General features: G+C 42.1%; 1 protein-coding gene across 1 annotated transcript in view; it reads left to right on the top strand.

The window, feature by feature from the left end:
* PKHD1 (PKHD1 ciliary IPT domain containing fibrocystin/polyductin) overlaps positions 1-19,861 on the top strand; it is a 238,581-nt gene that overhangs the window by 72,146 nt on the left and 146,574 nt on the right. The window contains exons 35-36 of the mRNA XM_064707121.1: positions 7,066-7,216; positions 18,182-18,394. Of these exons, the coding sequence (XP_064563191.1) occupies positions 7,066-7,216; positions 18,182-18,394 (364 nt within the window). The remainder of the gene's footprint in view (positions 1-7,065; positions 7,217-18,181; positions 18,395-19,861) is intronic.

Genomic DNA, 19,861 nt, shown 5'->3' with positions numbered 1-19,861 from the left:
CCCCTGATCAGCCTGTTCCTTGACCATCTTCAGTCAGGCCATTTATTGATTTCATAGCACAGACACTTAAATTCTACTAAATTCTTTTTGGAAGTCAAAATCCATATACTTGGCCATAAAATGAGGCTTCACTCTTAGTAAAGAGAATATGTTTTTTAGCTTTATACTTGTTTTTGCACAGTATAATATATTTTCTTATTCTTATATATATATTCTTATATATATATTCTAATATATATCTAATATATATATATATATATATATATATATATTCTTATTTCTCTTTTTGGGATGGACCCATCCCACCATTCCCACATAACTGTGTATATGCCTTCATTCTCTCAGAGAGCAAGACTTTTATACACTACAGAGAATGAAAAGAAAATTGCAAAAATTCTCTGGTTTTGATTTATAGAGAAAAAGCACTTTCTTTTATACTGAGTGGTGAAGTGCAGGCAGGAGGCTTCTTAAAGAACAGGATGAATGAGAACCCTGAAATTGTCTTGGGGATGCTGTTATACAGAGGAATACCTCCCCATGCCAATTGAAATTCCACAGCTTTACAGTTGTGGTGAGTATTTTTCAGTTAATTTGGCAAAGGGTTAGAGGTGTGACAGGCAGGAGAGGCAGGGAATGATGCCAAGAGACAGGTTCAGCTTCTTTGGGCACTAGGCAGCATTTTGCTTGTTAATTCTACTGACTGTAGCAAATAACTTGCATTTGCATCCCTTTCAAGTATGTGTAGGAGGGAGGAGCCTGCACCAATTTGTCTGGTTTAATTATAGATGTTCTACCCACCTTCCTAATTGCTCCTTCATTAAGGAGTAGCTTGTTTCTTTTTTTCCCTAGGAGCTAAAGATAATCAACTTTTGTTTGTTTCTGTAAATATTTTTTTTCTGCCCTTGAGGAGATAATTATTTCTATTGTTGCATGAAGATGGTGGCCAATACAGGAGGAATAATTAGAGCAGATGGCTGAAAATACTTCCCTTGTAAAAGACATCCAGTGTAATAAAATACCTCCCCTTTCTCTTTTGTCTCCTCCAAATATACGTTTTTCTTTCCTTCAGGTGGATGGGAGTTGGGTGAGGTGGTGTAAATCTTTTCCTGATGTATTAAACTGAGGAGCTGTTAAGAGTTCACAGCCTGGAAAGTGAGCTCCCCTGCATCCATCACTGAAATTAAAGTGTTTTCAAATGTGGTGTGGAGTCCTGGGCGTGTGGCGTGGGGAAATGCGCGCTGCACTCCATCACTGGGAATGTTAACCTTGTCTCTCCGTGCTGGCTGAGGACAGGAACACTTGCTCTCTGTACTTGCTGGTTAAATGGCAATCTGTCAGCACCAGGCTGCTCTCCTGGGTGTCAATCTCTGATGTGTGGGCAGTATTCCAAACTTTTGTTCATTCGTGGATGCGCTCACTGGGACAGGGGAAACTTCTTCCTGCTAAAGATTGCAGGAAGCACAGTGTGGTTTGTGTGCCATGAGCTGGGGCTGGGGGAAAGGATAAACTGCCTGCTGGGCTGGAGCTGGTGGGAAAACCCTCCTGCTTTCTGGATTCTCCCTCTGGCAAGCCACAGGTGGAACCCATAGCCTGGAATCATGTAATGGTTTGGGTTGGGAGTGACATCAAACAACATATTCTTTCAAAACCCCTGACATGAGCAGGGACACTTTCCACTATCCCTGATTGCTCCAAGCCCCTTCCAGCCTGGCCTTGGACACTTCCAGGGATGGGACAGCCACAATTCCTCTGGATAACCTGTACCAGGGCCTCACAGTAAAGAATTTCTCCTTAAAATCTAGGGAAGAAGGGAGAATAGTGAGCACAGTAGGAAGCAGGGTCTGTGTTTAGGTAAATCACTGCTTCTTGGTTTTGTTTTAAAAGTTATTTTCTGATGAGAGGATGAAAGCTCTTATCTTTGTCCCTGTAATTGTTATTGTAGTCTTTTTTTGGGAGTCTACTCTAAACAAACCCCACTTAACTAAAAAAGTTATAAAGTTATCCCAAAGTATGATCAAATGATCTATTCTGTATCTAAACAGGACTTTCTCAACCCTTTAAAAGCCCAAACCTTGCATTTTTAATATCCTTCCTATTTGTGAATTTTTTACCAACCTGGGTGAGAATTTAAGTTTTTCACTGTTATTTGTTCAGTTGTTGCAGTCACTGCTGCTGTTTCTGAGCCCTGGCAGTCACAGGCACAAGCTGACAAACTGATCCTGGGATGTGTCCCCAAAGGCGGACAGAAAGGCAACCCCAGCCTGGCTGACAACAGCAGCAGCTAAAAAACATAAAATGGAAAGAAATCTGCCTGGAAAATGAAAAAAAAAAGGTGCAATAGGCAGGAAAGGGGGTTAAGGTGCTGAATTGCAAAGAGATTGTGTGTATTTTATTGTATGCTACAAAAATGTAATTTTACTTTTATATAATTCATTAGTTATTTTGAAGATATGATTGAGAAGGGAAAATTAACCTGTGTTAGTTATAACAAGCTATGGGCCTGGTACACAAGGTTTGGGCTTGATATGAGTTGTGCATAAAATCCCAGAATATTCTGAGTTGGAAAGGACCTGCAGGGATCATTGAGTACAACCCCTGGCCCTCACTGGACACCCCAAAAATCCCATCATGTGCCTGAGAGGTTTCTCCCAATGCTTCTGAGCTCCCTCCAGCTTGGTGCTCTGATCTGAGGACTTGTTCCAGTGCCCAAATTACCTCTGGGTAAAACTTTCCCTAGAAAATAAAATTTCCTGTGCACATGACACATTTCAAATGGATGTCAGAGCTGGAAAGCACTTGCAGGACTCTATTCATTGATTTTTCAGGTCAGATCCCTTCCCAGCTCCTTCTGCTCTTTGGTGCCCCAGGAAGAACAACTGGGGTTTCTTAGGGATTCCCAATTCTGGTGGTGATTTCCCATCCCCAGGAAGTTTCTGTCCATATTTTGCAGGTTTGGCTCCCTGCTGGGTTAATGCCATCTGCTGTGCTGGATTCAAAATGTGAAATGTTGCCAGAGTGCTTTTCCTATGGATGTGTGATGTGAGAGCACATCCTGCAACAGTTTGGGGGATGATTTTACCTGTTCAGTTCAGGTTATAATTATTTATTTAACTCATTACATTGTATAAAGCATACAACCAGAAGAGACTCATGCCCCAATTTATCTTCTGATTGTCACAAACCCTGCAGGACTGCAGCATCTTTGTTGTCTTGCTTCTCCTGTTAAACCCCGTTGAAATTGGCCACTCTCAGATGTGAGCTCTGACAGTGACACAGATGGCTGCAGAGATGTTGTGGTCTCATAAGCTCTGTTCCCTCCAAATCATCTTTCCAGCTCTGGTGCACACTGAAGCCAGAGTGTGGAGCTGCCACCCCACTGCAGCAGCTGCTGCCAGCCAGCTCCAGCTTCACAGCTCAGGGTTTGCTTTATGCCAGCTCCTCTTTCTCTCATCCTGGTTTTTCCAGCTCCCTGCCATTTTTCCTGAAGCTGGGAAAAGCACAGGAGGGAAATGCCCAGCACCAGTGGCTGACACACAGCTTTCCCTGGCTCTGCAGGTTCCTTCTGGTTCATTCACCAAGCCCATGTGGGGTGGGCACTCAGCCACAGCCCTGGCACCGGCAGCTGCTGCTGCTCTTCAGGCTGAGAAGTATTTCAATTAAATACCAGAGGTCAAATGCAGGGTGTCAGGCAGGGGAAAAAATAGAAAAAGAAAGAGTTTTGCTTGTCTGAAAAAAAAAAATAATAGAGGGATGTTGTGACACTGTCACCAGCCCTGCTCAATGAGAGATGTGCAATTAATTTGTGTATTAGTTGATGTTATTTTACCATGGGCTGCTTTAGTGGAGCTGGAGATAAACACCACCACCCTTCTGTAAAGGATTTTAAGAATTCTGTTTCAGCTGGAGATTGCACTGTGCTTTTCTCCCAGAAATCAGGGAGGATAATCACATGGGATTCACAAAGTTGAGGAAAATGTACTGGTGGTTCAGGGCAGGTGTCTGCTTCACTAAACTTGCATTAGACCACACCCTCTTCTCTCAAAGATCTTGAGGTGCTCTTTCATCTTAGGGAAGGGTGCAGGTCTGCAAGAGAAAAGTCACCAAACAAACCTGTTTGATGTTTTTCCTCAATCCCTACAGAGCTGCCTTCCCTCTAACCCCACTCTGTGCTCTGGTAATTTAAAGTGTGTTCCTTGAACAAACCCTCTTTTCTCCTCCTAAAACAGATTCTTTGGATTTATTCTCTCTGTGAGAATAAACAGCTCTTGGTCTCATGTTATTTAGCTGATGTTCTTCTGTTTAATTTTATTTATAAAGAAGAAAAAGTGATTTTACAATATTTTACAAATATTGATCTAACAAGTCAGAAATAACTTGAAAGACACACAGGTGCACACGACAGTGGATTAAGCCAGGCATTTTCTCACTGGAAACTTTTAGGTATGGACTGGGTGGAAAAATAGAGAATTTTATGACCTTGATTAACTCATTTTCTCCCTCTATGAGGGTGGAGAGGCCCTGGGACAGGTTGCCAAGAGAAGCTGTGGTTGTCTCACTCCTGGAAGTGTCCAAGGCCAGGTTAGATGGGGCTTGGAGCAACCTGGGATAGTGAAAGGTGTTCCTGTCCATGACAGGGGGGGTGGAACAAGGTGATCTTCTAAGTCCTTTCCAACTCAAACCATTCTGTGATTCTGTGATTCCACTGTCAGGTATGAACAGTGAGATTTTTGTGCCAGATGGTGTTGGGAGAACTGAACAGATATTGAGTCCTCTAAGAGGAGACAGCAGGAACTGAGTAAGCTCAAACACTGATGTTAGGTAGAGAGAAGGTTAAATGAAGAGCAAGAGTGTCTTCTAGTTAGAAATCCATAGTTGCCATCTTATAAGAAAAAAAAAAGTCCAAATATTCAGAAGAGGAGTTTATTCTTAACTCTTGCAGGGCTTCTATCAACAGCTGACTAAATGCTAGCAAGTGGTGCTAGCAAGAAGGTCTGGCACACTCCTTGCAGCCTAGCTTGCCCATGAGAGTTAGTTGGAAGGTTCTGAGTGATTTCAGAGGGTCAGAGTGACATCAGAGTGTCTTAAAGGCACTCAGGAAACCTTCTCAACCAAATGTTCCTGTGGATTCCACCATTTCCCAGCTGCCTCCTCCAGTGTCACGCTGATAGCATTGGCAGCATTTGTGCCAGACAGAAATTTTTGGATTTGTCATTTTATGCTCCAGCTGTATGATAAACAGTGTACACACCTTTTTATGAACTGTCCCCTCCTCTGAGATAAACACAAGTTTAATTAGCTGTTTTTCATTGGATCTGTTGTATATTTTATGCAATCTGCTTCATACCATCATCAATGAAGAGTAATTCACAGCCTCCCTGGAAAGATAATGGGTAAAGGCATCTCTCCTTTCAGCTGGAAATTTGTCCTAAATCTCTGAACTATATAAACTAATGAAAATTTAACTTGTCCTACTACTCTTAGCAACTATGCAATAATTTTACTTTGGTAATGATGAAGTGGTTCACTCCCTCTGACACCAGAGTTTTAACTCCCAAGCATTTTTTACTGCCTTGTGTGTTAATGCAGTCCCAGGCTTCTCTCTGAACTGAATCAATTCCCTTTGTAGAGAAACCATAGAATGGATTGTAGAAAATCCCAGCATCCAGCCAGAGAGGATATCAACCCATTGTATCATTTAGCTTGGGAACCATCTCTAATTCCCTGGTGAAAATAATTAAAATAGTTTGGAATCATTTAAATAATTAGAGTGATTTGGGTTAGAAAGACCTTAAAGCTCTTCTGAAGGTCCATGGGCAGGGACACCTTCCACAGGACCAGGTTGCTCAGGGACAGCACCATGGGAAATATTCTGTAAAACATCAGGCACATGAAACTAAACCTGAAAACAGCACAGTAAAAGAGAATAACGATCATAGCACCCCCATTATTGATTCACCTCCACTGCAGCTCCCAAGCAAAAGCTTTAATGCACTCGATGGGCTCCATTTGAAAATGGAGTAACTCTGCTTTGCTTTTGTCTTGAGGTTATTCTTTCCACTGCTGTTCTGTTGCACAGCCCAGTGAGGACCACAAATATTTCCATGTCTCCCCCCACCACTGCCTCTGATGAGTAGAGGATTTTCTTGCTGTTTCACATACGAGACCAAATAATATATTTTGGATGTCTATGTCCACACTTGTGCACAGATGTCCAGGCAAAAATATTCACACCTTCTTCCAGAAATTCACCATCACGGCCCTAAACAACCTGGTCTAGTGGGAGGTGTCACTGCCCATGGCAGGGGGACTGGAAGGAAATGACCTTTCAGGTGTTTCCAACCCAAACAATTCTGTGATCTACAAAATCTTCACTGCAGAGTACATGCTTGAAGTATAGAGATGAGGAGGAATCTTTAAACTCAGGAATCACGTTACCATTGCACATCATGAGTCAGTGTGTTAGCAGTTTTCAAGTTATTCAGGGCTTTATTGGGAACTGCTTTGCTCACTCTCAAAGCAGAGGCAATAATAAACCAGATAAGCAGAGAAAGCTTAAAAGGTATTTGAGAGGAGGAATGTCTGTCCAAATGAGGATGAGTGGCAGGAGAGACATTAGAAAAAAACAAAACCAAAAACCTCTAAAGAAAAATACTGCCCATCCAGCAGGATGTTTTAATTCCAAGCTCTCCAGGCTATTTTATGGCATTGCCAGGAAATAACAGTGCAGTTCTGCTTCTCGGGAGGCAGAGAGAGACACACACCAGGAAACCTGTGGTAGGCCCTGGTGCAAATCCCTCGTTCCGCAGATTAGAAGGAGACAAGGGACGACCCCAAAATTGTGACAAGCATTCCTGAAGGCCAAGCACCTCTTCAGTGCCAGCATCCATCTATTCCTTTACACAGGGTCTCTTTGGAAGTCATCTTGCCCAGAGCACGGCAGAGAAGGTGCCAGTGCCACTCAGAATGCGGCTTTGGCATCTCCTCTGCTGTTCCCTGAGCAAACCCACTTTTTGAAAGATGGCAAGGGGCGAGCTTTGAAACTTCTCTGGATGTTTCTCTTTGCAGCTTGCCCTGCAGTGGTGTGGCCGCTGGGACGAGGACTCCAGCTGGCCTGCTGGCCACCAGCCGCGAGATGGCGATAATGTCACGATAGAAGGCGGCCGGACCGTGCTCCTGGGGACCACCACCAGTGTCCTCAACCTGCTGCAGCTCAAAGGTCTGCAGGAGGGGGATTCGGCGCTCTTCTTCCTCCAGGGATGGGGATTTTCATGGCTCTGGTCTCTCCTTCCATTCCCCAGCTCCAGCATTAGAGGAGAAGATTGTGAGGCTGAGCCTGCTCTCAGTAGATGGGGGCAGTGATGGGGGACAGGGCAAGAATTAAAATATTCTGCGTGCAGAAGGAATTGTTTATGCTGCTTGAGGCATAATGACAATATAAGCAAAGGGGCCCTTTTTCCTCTTTTTTTTTTCCCCAGTCTACCAAATTTGCTGCTGTCCTAAGCAGTGTTCAGTGATAATAGCACTGCAGATAACAAAAATCTACTCTGTTCTGTTTGGCTTCTTTGAGGCAGGTGTGTCACAAACACCTTCACAAAATTATTGACATTATAGAATTGCAGGTCACAACAATCAAATGCAGTAAATAATCCCAAATCCTAGAGCCCAGCTTGCGGGCAGTAAGTAAATAACTGAGCACAGTTGCGGTGGGAAAACCTGGATTTGCTGGGTATATTTACCTGTACATAGGCCCAGAATAAGAATGAGGGAGGGATATTTCTGTGGGTGCAAAGTAAGAATTTAAAGGACTTGTAATTCCATGCCAGAAATCTTTGCCCTTGAAAGTTAGATCCTGGTTGTGGAATCTGCTGTACACATGCCTGATATTATGGGAGTATAATTGTACTGGTGAAATTCCTGGCTCAAAGTTAAGCCTCTGCTGAAATAGAGCTCAAAATATGAAAGCAGAAGTTTTGATATGTTTAAAGACCAGGATCATTGCTAGTAAAATTGCTTTTATACTAAATAATACTAAAGGTAGTAGTTTTTCATTGAGGTGATGGTGAAAGTCATGTATTTGACAATTATATTTTAAATTTGAATGACAATGCGATAAAAAGTTTGCAAGTTTATCCTTATCATGAGAACATTTCCAAAACTGATAGACCTTGCTCAGTCTAGGCTCAGAGATTTTCAAAAATTGCTACATCAGATATCACTCCCATTTAAAAGCAAAATTAAAAATCAACTGAGATTTTGAGATTAAAAAAAGGTGAAACACTTTGGTACAATCCTTTTCCCCAGTGAAAATTCTAAATCTGGAATTCAAGATTATTCTTAACTTCATTTTGATTATGCCATACTTTATAGGAGACAGGTCAGAACACCAGATTTCTTTTGGCTGCAAATCTGGATGAAGATTTTGGGGCTCAGTCACAGACTTTTTGAAGAATTGGGGAAAAATATTGGAGCAGAAACCCTCTGAGCTTTGGACCTATTCAAATGCTTATTTGATCTATGAGTCAGCCCTCATGAAGCTGCTGGAGCTCTGATTGAATTTAATGAAGTCTGGAGTAGTATCTTTATGGCTTTGGCTCATCTGACATTCAAATCATTCCTCTTCTTTATCGTGTTTTCCAAGAAGCCTGGTTTAGAAAGTCAATTTAGTTAGAAAAGCAGCATTAGAATATTCTAGATGCCATTATTTTCTCCATTGTTACATGCCAAACAGAGGGATAAAACATTTTAGAATTATAACCTGCAGGAATTTTTTGTCTGAGCTTTGTGAAGTTGCCTGTGTCATACACTGCCAGTACCATAGGTTCTCTGGCTGTGTAGCCTTGGTTAGATTTGGAATCAAGACATGCTGAGATCTATTCTGAAATGAGGCTGAGATTTATCTTTCCTTATCTTCCCCTTTTTTTAAGCTGTTCAGCTCAGGGGAGTTTTTTATGCTCCTGTATTGATAGAAACACACATCAACAAAGACCTGTTCATCTTAGGAATTATAGACACCCATCTCAAACTGAACCACAGGTGATCCCTCAGAGCACAACTACCAACCCCATGAGCACATCAAATAATCAGGCACATCCCCCAGGTGCCAGATGGGCATGGCAGTACACCCCTAACCCCTAAGGTAGGTGTCAATATGTGCTTTGATTGAAATATCCCATTCCTGTTTTACCTGGAGAGCTTTTCTTAGCTGGAGCTGGAGAATGGGATTAAATTGTAGCTCTGCTCCCTTTGGCTTTCATGACTCAGCATCAGGCTGGCTGTGCACTCTTAAGCTGAAAATACAAGGTTTTGTGGATGGAAAAATGATGTAACACAACTGGATACACTGCTGCTACACTGCCCATTTTCTGGTGCTGTGTCCAGCAAACCCAACACATGTTTACATGCCTATTTCTTGAAATTCTCCTTTCTTTAAGACACCATGGGGATTTTGCATACTGGCTCTGTGTTGTCCCCTTTTGATGATTTCAACATTGCAGGAATTACTTAAAGAGTGTTAGAACAAGAATTTCACGTGCAGCCTTAAACTGACCCTTCTTTGGCCACATTAACATATAGCCCCAAACATATAGAGGTTCTGGGAATGACCAGACTGTCTGGGCAGAAGATCTGGAGGTCAAAACAATAGAAAAATAGGATTAGGCTGCTGGGTTCTGCTCACTGCCACAAGAGCTCAGCAGTTTCTCCCTCCTCCTCAACAAGCAGAGCATGAACATGTGGATATTGAGAATGGAAAGTTTAATAGTCAGGCTGTGAAACAGCTCAGACAAGAATGATTGGGGAAGAGATACCAGATAGACAGACTGTAGATAATTCTGTATGTTCAGCAGATTGCAGTTATTGCTGTAATCCCAGCATCACAAGCATGGAAATATTTATGATAACCCAGGACAGATGGAAATTTCCTTTGCATGGGGCTTACACTGGAGGAACATAGTGTTTGATGGGTTGATACCTCAGACATGTGTTGTTGCCTTTGTCTGAAATTATAGTGGTCTAGGGAGGTCTGGAGACAAAAAAAAAAAAAGAAAAAAGAAGCTGTCTGGTCATTCAGGAGTCCCTTGGAGATGAATTTTGGGATGAATTTTGGCACTCCCAGTTACATCCCAGTGGAATCGAAGATCCCCATTGGGGCAGTTACTCTTTGCAAAGGTAATTTTGGGGTACCCACTCTTGCAGGCATAAGGAAGAGAATTGCTTTGATCCCTGTACTGGAAATGACTCATTTTCACTTAAAGAATAATTTAGGTTGGAAAAGACCTCCAAGGTCACAGAGTCCAACCTTTGACCAAATACCAACATGTCAACTAGACCAGAGCACTGAGTTCCCTGTGCAGTTTTTCTCTGATTCTGTGAATATTTTTGAATTTCTTGTAACCCAGGTTTTGATCAGACTTTGGCCAGAATGGATCCTGTGAATAAATCAGGGAGTGAGGAAAACACAAATATTGATTTTGCGTTTGTTTTCCTCCTCTTTGACGCTATTAGCAACAAGCATCAAATATTCACTGATACACCGACTTCAGTAGTTATCAAATAAACTGTGCTTCAGTCACTGCTGAGAAAGATTGGGTTTTAATTCACTGAAAGAAGGAAAAAATATTTCCCTCTGTTTTCTTCTCTATGGCATCAGCTGGTGCTTAAACTAATTTTTAAATCCCTTGTCAGTAGGCATATTTGGAACCTGTTCCTCCTGTCATGGAGTTTTTTGTGCCCTTTTTATCAATCCATTTGGGATAAGCATTGTGATCTTTTTTTTTCTTTTCTTTTTTTTTTTTTTTTTTAGGCAGTTTCCAGTTCATATTTTCTTTTTTTAATCAGGCAGAGACATTACAATTAAAATACCATAAAAGTGATTCTGGCAGTATTGCAATAAGCATGTTTTTTAATTAAAGAAAGAACATGGGATGTACAAATAGTACCAGCTAATGGGAAATTTCATCCAATGTATTTTTTAATTGAGATTTAAAAGGAAGAAAAGTCAGCTCTATTTCTCTCTACCACTGTGTGATATTTTCCTACATTGTTACGGTGAGCCTTCAATAATTAGTCTCAGAGCTTTAGAATCCTCTCTGTTTTGTGAAAAACTGTGGAAGGCAACAATTCTTTATTTTTCAGTATATTTTTCTGCAGGGATTCAGTGTTATCTGGCAGAGTGCAACTCACAGATGTGGGCATTCTTGGAGGAAGGGTTTTAGGGCCCTGAATCTGTAGCAATTTAAGGTCTGGGTCTTTTCAGATCCTCTCCCAGCTGCAAACCATGGTTCATGTTTGGGTGTGGACTGCAGGTTTCTTTTGCCATCATGTTCCATATGGGCTTATGGGATGCAGGTTGGACTCCCAGGACTCCCACTTGAAAATTAAATTGATTTGCTGCAACTTCAGCAGCTCTTAAGACTCCTGTGGGATGTTTCACAGTGAGCAGATGTGTGGAAGTTAATCCTGGCCAAGGAACTGAGCACAGCTTTGGCAGAGACTGAGCAGAAACCCTGGGCAGCACTGGGGCAGCACCATAATCACTGTCATGGAAAGAGGGAATCACAGAATGGTTTAGGTTGGAATGGACCCTAAATCTCACCTCATTCCACCCCCTGCCATGGGCAGAGACACCTTCCACTATCCCAGGCTGCTCCAAGCCCCATCCAGCCTGGCCTTGGACACTTCCAGGGATTCAGGGGCAGCCACAGCTTCTCTGGGCACCCTGTGCCAGGGCCTGACCATCCTCAGAGGGAAGAACTCCCAAATGTGCACCTAATGAATGTCTGTCACTTGGGGACTTGAAATGACAGCCCCATGTCTGTTTTCATCCCATCCCTGTGGGTGGTGTTACCTGATGCCTTCACAAGGCTCACTTGGAAGTTGCTCAATTAGATCCCAGATGATGTCAGACATGCTAGAGGACACCCTGGAGTGTCTGCACCTCTCCCCCAGCAAGTCATCTCTCCTCTTCCAAATCCATCCAGGTGTTGTTAAGTATCTCAGAGGCCCCTTAAGAGCTGAAGAAGTAGAAAGATTTCTTTGAAGGAGATACATCTATGGCAGCATCTTCTGGGATGCTGGTTGGAATTGCCTTTTACTCGTCTCCTGAGCTCTAAGGGAAGAGCCTGATCAGTTTCCAAGGGAGCACGTGCCATCTGAACAGATGGCTGTGAGCACAGCAAGCCAAAAAACAAAGGCTTGTCAGGCTGGGGAAATGAATTCTGTCTGAGAGCAGTGAAGCAGCTGCTGATACCTCTCCCTGGGATGGATTAAGGCGTCCATCCAACAAAGTGCTGGAATACAAGCTAAACTTTTGAGTGTGTTAGTGGTGTCCTGGTGGAAATACACAGGCATTTGAATTCAGAGCTAATCTGGGATCTGTACCTGTGTGCTATGAACATGGAGGAACATTTTGAGGGAGGTGCAGGATGAATTTTGGACTCTTGGTTTGAGCAGCCTTTTAGATGGGGCCATTATAAAAAATTCCCCTTTGCATCTTGTTCATCCATAGTCCAAGCTGCAAAGAAACTTTCATGGTTTATTGGAATGTCCTGTGAGCATGTCAACAGGGTGCAGGTGACAGATGCATGAAATAATTAATTGTCTTTTCTAAAGCTCATGAACTTTGTATTTTTATTTCTGTATGCAACAAGATCAACAAGATTTTAGTTGATTTGGGTGGGACTTTTTTTTCCTGCTTGGAGGCCCTACCAGGGACAACCTTGGAGCAGAAGGATGAGCAGTAAAGGGGCTGCCAGCGCTCTAAAGCCTTGTGGTTATCCAGGATCAAGCAAAGCTATTCCAGCTCTGGCAGTGGCATCCTGCTGTTTGCCACTCAGGGATGCTGGCCAGGAATAGAATTTCTGATCCTGAGCCCGGGGAATTCTCATGGGGAATTCTGTGGCTTTGTCATGTGAAACACCAAGTGAGAGGAGCTGGTAAGAGCAAGCTGGAGGCTGTGGGGATGAATTATTCCTGGTCATGGAGCAGCTAGAGCAGATCTCCTCTGCACTGTGAAGGGAAGAGGTAGTCCAGGTGAAGGGATGAGATTTCAATCTGCGAATCTTCTTTCATGTAGAGGAAGTTTGAAGTTGAAGGTTATGATACAGTGGTGATATGTAAGACCATTTTGTTGATACTCTTCTGCTACTTTTATATTAAAAAAATTGTCTTAAGATTATCCAGCACTCTTCTCGTAATTTGCTGGGTTTAACACTTATTCAGCTTTACACAAAGAAGTAGAATTAAATCAAATTGGAAGTGGAGCTGAATAGCTGAAGTTGAACTAAATATAAATATGTTACTTTTATCCTAGCTCCCTAATGAGCTGTTCATTAGGAAAAATATCTTATATTGACAGTGAATGCAAAATGTGGCCTCAAAATTGTCTCCATGCAAAAGGTGTACTTTGGAATGGGGACTTGGCTTCCCTCCAATTTCAGGAAATCTCTAAAACAGTCTATATCACAACCTAAATGAAAGTTAGTAACATTGCTTTTATTTATTATGAGAATATCTGTTTTAGAATTATTTTTTTATTTAAAATGAAGTTTTTGAGGAGGGATATAAACTGCTATGTCTGCAAGTGTGAATCTTCTTCACAGAGGCAAGGAGAAACTCCCTGCATCAGTCTTCCCAATCTTCTAGGTTTTTTTTGTTTTGTTTTGTTTTTGTTGGGTTTTTTCCTTCCTTTTTTTTTTTCCTTTTCTTTTCACATGTGCATGTTGCAGGCTCTTTTCGTAGTTAATATTTTGGATACCTGGCCTGTGGCATTGCATGAGTGAGTCCAGGACACCCGACAGAGAGAATTGTTATACGTTCCCTTTCCAAATCCTTTGTTTTTGACCATGTCCTCCACCATTTCCCAGGGACTTCAGGAGGTAAATCTCTTTTCACAAAACCAGTGGTGCTGTAATTAATTATTCTTTTAGCAGATTAAACCTCCCACCTTATTATTAGGTTTGTTTACTTTAAATTTTTTAAAATTATTTGGTCTGGCTGCTTCTCTCCTCCTGTGGGACGTGTGGAATTGCCTTGTTGTTTTTGTTCTTTCTTTTCCTCCTCTTTTCCCCCCCTTTGGTAAAGACAGATAAAGAAAGATTTCTTTTCTGTTTGTGCAGAGGTGGAGGCTAATTGCTGGGTTAATTGAGAAGAATGGTGCTTCTGATGTTCTCACAAAGTATCAAATAGCCTCAACATATTTCTCCCCTCTCTCCCTCACTCCACCTAAAGAGACCCATTGAATTTGCACATTACTGTACAGAAGTGATTATGGGCTTAATTGTATTTATTTTGCTTGGTGGGGAGGCCATCATAACAGTGGTTGATTGATTTTTATAAAATCACCCTCAAGGTCATGTGTAGGACTTTGCTTTCCTGTGCAGCCATAACAAACAATTTGAGGGTCACAGCCAAAGGCTCCGTTGAGCAATATTCCTGCTTTCTGCTTTCAGGGAAGGGGTCAAGTGCAATAAAAGAAGGAAGCATAACTTTTATTTTCTTTTTAAAAAAAGGAGAAGACAACCTTGTAAAGCAGCAGCTGTATATTTATTCTGACCCAAGAAAAACCGCAGAGGTGTAGAGGGACAATATGCAATTTTTGGACAGAATAATTTGTAAGTTTAGCCAGAGTTTGTTTTACACATAGGCTTGATAAATGGTTAAATGAATCTCTCCTAATTCTTTCTTTTCTGTTCGCTGGTGCTGCTCTTCTTTTATCCTCAGCAGTTGAACTTTATTTTTCCACTGTATTTTATCCCAAACCTCAGTACCATTTGGATTTGTCCTGGGAAGTTTTCAGAAGCTTTGCAAAGATCCAGGGGACAACAGCATTGTGGAATGACCATGAGTGAAGCTGATCTGCCCCTTTTCAGGGTCAAATTTTGTGTCTGACTGCTGATTCTAATGGAAAGCAAAAGAGTCCCATACAGAAAATCCCACAATCATAGGATGGTTTGGTTTGAAGGAACCTTAAAAACCATCTTGTTCCACCCCCCTGCTGTGGACAGGACACCTTAAGCTAGACCAGGTTGCTTAAAGCCCCATCCAAGCTGGCCTTGGACACCTCCAGGGATGGGGCAGCCACAGCTTCTCTGGGAAACCTGTTCTAATTCCTCACCACTCAGGGAAGAATTTCTTCCTAAAACAAGGCCTTCTGGTGTTCAAGCTGCACCAGAGGAAGTTTAAATTGGATATTACTAAGAAATTATTAACCAAAAGGGAGGACCAAGAGTTTAACAGACTTCTCAGGGCGGTGGCTGATTCACCATCCCTGGAAGTGTTCAAAAAATGCTTGGAGACATGGTTTAGTGGTGGACTTGGCTGTGCTGAGTTAATGGTTGGACTCTGTGATCTTAAAGGCCTTTTCCAACCTCAGTGACTCTGATTTCCCTCTGGAAGGGTCAAACTTGCAGGCCAGGCATGCACAGATCCTGCTGGAATTCCTGCTGCTCCTGGGATGAGGTGGGACTATTGCTCCTACTTGCACCCAGAGCAGTCAGCAGCATCCAAGCTTCTCAGACACTCAGAAATCCACAAAAGATGCAGAAAATCTTCAATCAACAGTTTGAAAATTTTGAATAGGCAATATGTGACTGAAGCTTGGGAAATCTTGTTTGAGACAGAATTGTGATTTTGCAATCAAAGGATAGGATAACTGTCTTCCAGCTCTCCTGGTTCAATGGTACAGCATGGCAGCAATTAAAATACTTATTAAAAATTGTATGAAGAGAAGTGGGAACAGAAATTACTGTATTTCACTGAGAATAGAGCATAGAAAGTCAATAAAGACCTTAGGGAAGATGTCTTTTTTTATGTTAGGAGTGAAATAAATCACAGTGATTTACAGTTCCATTTATAGATTGTGGTGATAAAATTATTAACACTGCTGCTATAAAGCAAAAGTATTTAATAAATATATCTGTTCTCAGAATGGGAAGAAACAGGATGGTAAATTATATCACAAGATGAAGATGGACCAGCAGTCCATTTATTGCCAAATAATGTTAATAGAATGAAAACCTTAAATATTCTTTCAGAATACACATTCTTAAAATCAACAGGTCCAGTCTTATTCCAGCTTTAAAACTGCTGCTGGAATCAGATATCTTGTGTTATTTTACATGAAACAAGCTGTAATTTCTACTGCTTCTTCACAATCCATGCAGTATAATTTGCAAAGACTCTCTATAAAAAGAGTCTTTGCAAATTATACTGCGTGGATTGTAACACTAATATATTTGTAGGTAGAAAAGTATGTCTAGGGAAAGAGACAATTTACACATAGGAAATTTACACATAGGAGAGTTGGTGTTTTTGAGAGCAAACCTGTGATTCCCAGTGGTTGTAAGCAAGAAAATGTGAGATTTACCTCTTTCTTTGATTTAGCATATTCTGTAAAAAATGATGTAAAAGATTGTGTAAAGCAATGAAATTTGGAAAGAAAATACTTAATGAATAGTCCCTATTCAAATACTATTTTTTATAAGCCTAAGAAATGAGGACTAAGTTATAAGACTTTTTAATAAGTTCAAGAAATCAATGAAACAAGGAAAACCCCTCCATGTGAGAATAAAAAAGGAAATCAGGATAAGCAGAATTTGAGCAATGGCAAGCAATGATCAAGATAGTACTTAATCTGTTTTTTATATTAGAACTTCTCTCCTTTTTTTTTTTTTTTTGTCCAAATACTGCAATTAACCCAGATATCTGGTCTCCCTTCTTCTTGCTAATAATTTGCAGTGTAATCATGGAATCATGGAATGTTTTGGGTTGGAAGGGACCTTAAAGATCACCTGATGTTCTGGTTGCACCTCCTTCCATGGGCAGGGACACCTTCCACTATCCCAGGTTGCTCCAAGCCCCATCCAGCCTGGTCTTTAGCACTCCCAGAGTTGGGCAGCCACAGCTTCTCTGGGCACCCTGTGCCAGGGCCTCCCCACCCTCACAGGGAAGAATTTGTGAGGCAGGAGAGACAACTGGGTGATGGGTAGAGAGATCACCATCACAAACTGCTCCCACCAGTAGCAAACTGGCCATGGGATGAGCTGGATCAGTTATCAGCTACTTCACATGAAGGGAGCAGGGGAGACCCTTTGTAAGAGGTGTGGAGCTTCCAGACTTTGGGAATTTCTCTGTTCTCTTATGGAAACTTGGCTTGACTTAGGAAGGCACATCCCATGTGCAGTGTGACAAAATGAATGAGAGTCCACTGTGTCCTCATCCATTGTACAGAAAGTGGCAGCATTCTTCACAGGAGAGGAAATACGGAAAGAGATCATGGAATAAACCATCCTGAGGTGACTGACTGGGATTTTCAGCTCATGAGGGGCAAGAACAGGGGAGGCATTTGACAGAACTGAAGAGCTTTGAGTAAAAAAAAAGGGGTTGGAAATGGTTTTTCATGCACTATGCATTTAACCCACAGAATTCATTGCTTCAAGGAGTCGTTGACACCAAATATCACAAAAAATTCCAAAGACCAGTTCTTTATTACTGGCAAATCTTATCCAGTTATAGTAATAGTCAGTAGGAGGAAAATGTTGGCAAGCAGTTGAAACCTTATACTTTGAGGTGAAGCTAACCTCTAATTAGGGATTAAAATGAGATTTTTATGGGATGGGGAGATCAACCCACAGCCAGCTAAGAGGGAGACGTGTCTCACATGGTATTTGGAAGCATCTGGTTTTGAACAGCAGCTGGAAGAATTTGCAGGATTAAATCAACCACTGATCTAAACAAGTTGCCAGTTCTTATGTTCCAAAGCAGTTTTCCTCTCCCCTCTCCCAGTTACAAGTAGTTTGTAACCTAAAAAGTAACATAATACAAATTAAATAGAAACATCCCTTTTCAACATTAAGTGACTTAGTTGGTTAAAATTGGGTTTTTCCAAACCCAGCTTCCTTTAGCTGTGGTTGGAGAGTCTGCCCAGACTGACTGGCCTTGCTCAAGTCTAGAAATGCAGACCATTGTAGAATCAAAAAATGGACTGGATTAATTGGGTCTTTAAAGAGTTGATAAATCCTTGGGGAGAAATAAAGAGAAAGGTGGAAATTTCACAGAATGCAATAACATTTTAGCCTTTATTTTTAAATTTTATTGCAAACCCCTTTGTTTACCTACCTGCTACAGTTCCTTTAACTGTGAGAGAGTTATATATGATTGTATTTTCTTTTTGTTTTGTCTTCAGGTGGCAAACTCCTGTTTACTGGACCAGGACCTGTAGAACTGCATGCTCATTACATCCTGGTGTCTGATGGAGGAGAGCTCCAGGTGGGATCCCCTGAGGCCCCTTTCCATCACAAAGCACACATCTATCTCTATGGAAGCCTCCATTCCCCACCATTATTTCCATATGGAGTTAAATTCCTGGCAGTGAGGAATGGAACCCTTTCCATTCATGGTGAGTTCATTTCTTTTCTTGTAAAAATGAAAAACAAGAAACAAAGAAAACACACAAAAAAACGGTTTTTGGAAGAAAAATAATTTGACAAAACTTTGGTCATGATTCTCATGGAATCATGGAATGGGTTGCGTTGGAAGAGACCTATCTAGTTCCAACAGCTATGCCATGGGCAGGAACACCTTCCATTACCCCAGATTGTTCCAAGCTCTGTCCAGCCTGGCCTTGGACACTTCCAGGGATCCAGGGGCAGCCACAGCTTCTCTGGGAAACCTCTTCCAGGGCCTCACCACCCTCACAGGGAACAATTTCTTCCCAATATCCCATCTATCCCTGCCCTCTGGCAGTGGGAAGCCATTCCCTGTGTCCTGTCCCTCCATCCCTTGTCCCCAGTCCCTCTCCAGCTCTCCTGGAGCCCCTTTAGGCGCTGTAAGGGGCTCTGAGCTCTCCCTGGATCCTTCTCTTCTCCGGGTGAAAATTCCCTGCTCTCCCAGCCTGCCTCCAGAGCAGAGGGGCTCCAGCCCTCAGAACATCTCCATGGCCCCTTCTGGACCCATCCCAACAACTCCACACCATTCTTATATTGTGGCATAGAAGAATTTAGATATGGAGCTTTTCTTGAAGACTATGAAATATGGGTATAGAATGGCCATTTCTTGGTGCAGGAGTTTGGACATGGAATTCAAGTCCAAACTCAGCATGATTCAGAACATTGGTGCACATTTCTCAAGTTCTTCTCTACTGGGCTATTTTTAAAAGCTCTACATCTCATAGAGGAGGAAAAAACCAGAAAAAGAAAAACCATCTGAATGTCTCATCTCCCTTCCTCCTGTTCTTTTGTGTCAACCTTCCTGTGAGTGATGATCACACCATACAGCAGGTCTTGAACTTCCACCCTGTGCCCTACAGAAGGAAATGTTGCTGTCTGAGCACAGAGACGTGGCTTTGGGACAAAAGTGATGTCAGGCACTGAGGATACCATCAGAGCACAGGCAGGGAGGGAGTTGTGCTTCTGTTCCATCATCCTGCCAGCTCACATGTTCTGAGCAAGGCTGGGAGAGGTCGGGTTTGGAGGGGAGTCAGTGAGAAGATGCTTTTGTGAATCAGGAGAGATGAACAGGTGCTGAGGAAGGAGAGATGGGGCTGCACCTCAGCACCGTGTCAGGTGCTCTTGATCCCTTCACTGAGACACAGCAAGGCTCAATTATTTACTGCCTGTAAAAGGCTTCAATAATTTCAGTGAAGTGACTTTGCAGAGCATTTCTACCCCATTTCCTGGAGGGTCTCTGTGAAGGAGGGCTATTAGAGCATCTTGGCTGAATTGACTGTCTGTTACTGGCCATTGAGTTTCACACAGTTATCCCAGCCCTGAGCTCAGAAATTCCCCCTAGATTAAAGCTTGCCTTCCAGAAAGGCTTGGTCTTTGAGGATGTCAAGGGAGACAGAAACTAGCTTCTTCCTTAGAGG

The sequence above is a fragment of the Zonotrichia leucophrys genome, chromosome 3, assembly GCF_028769735.1.
Source record: "Zonotrichia leucophrys gambelii isolate GWCS_2022_RI chromosome 3, RI_Zleu_2.0, whole genome shotgun sequence".
Classification (NCBI taxonomy): Eukaryota; Metazoa; Chordata; class Aves; order Passeriformes; family Passerellidae; genus Zonotrichia; species Zonotrichia leucophrys.
Note: the sequence above shows the minus strand (reverse complement) of the source record. Positions and strands in the feature narration are given on the sequence as shown.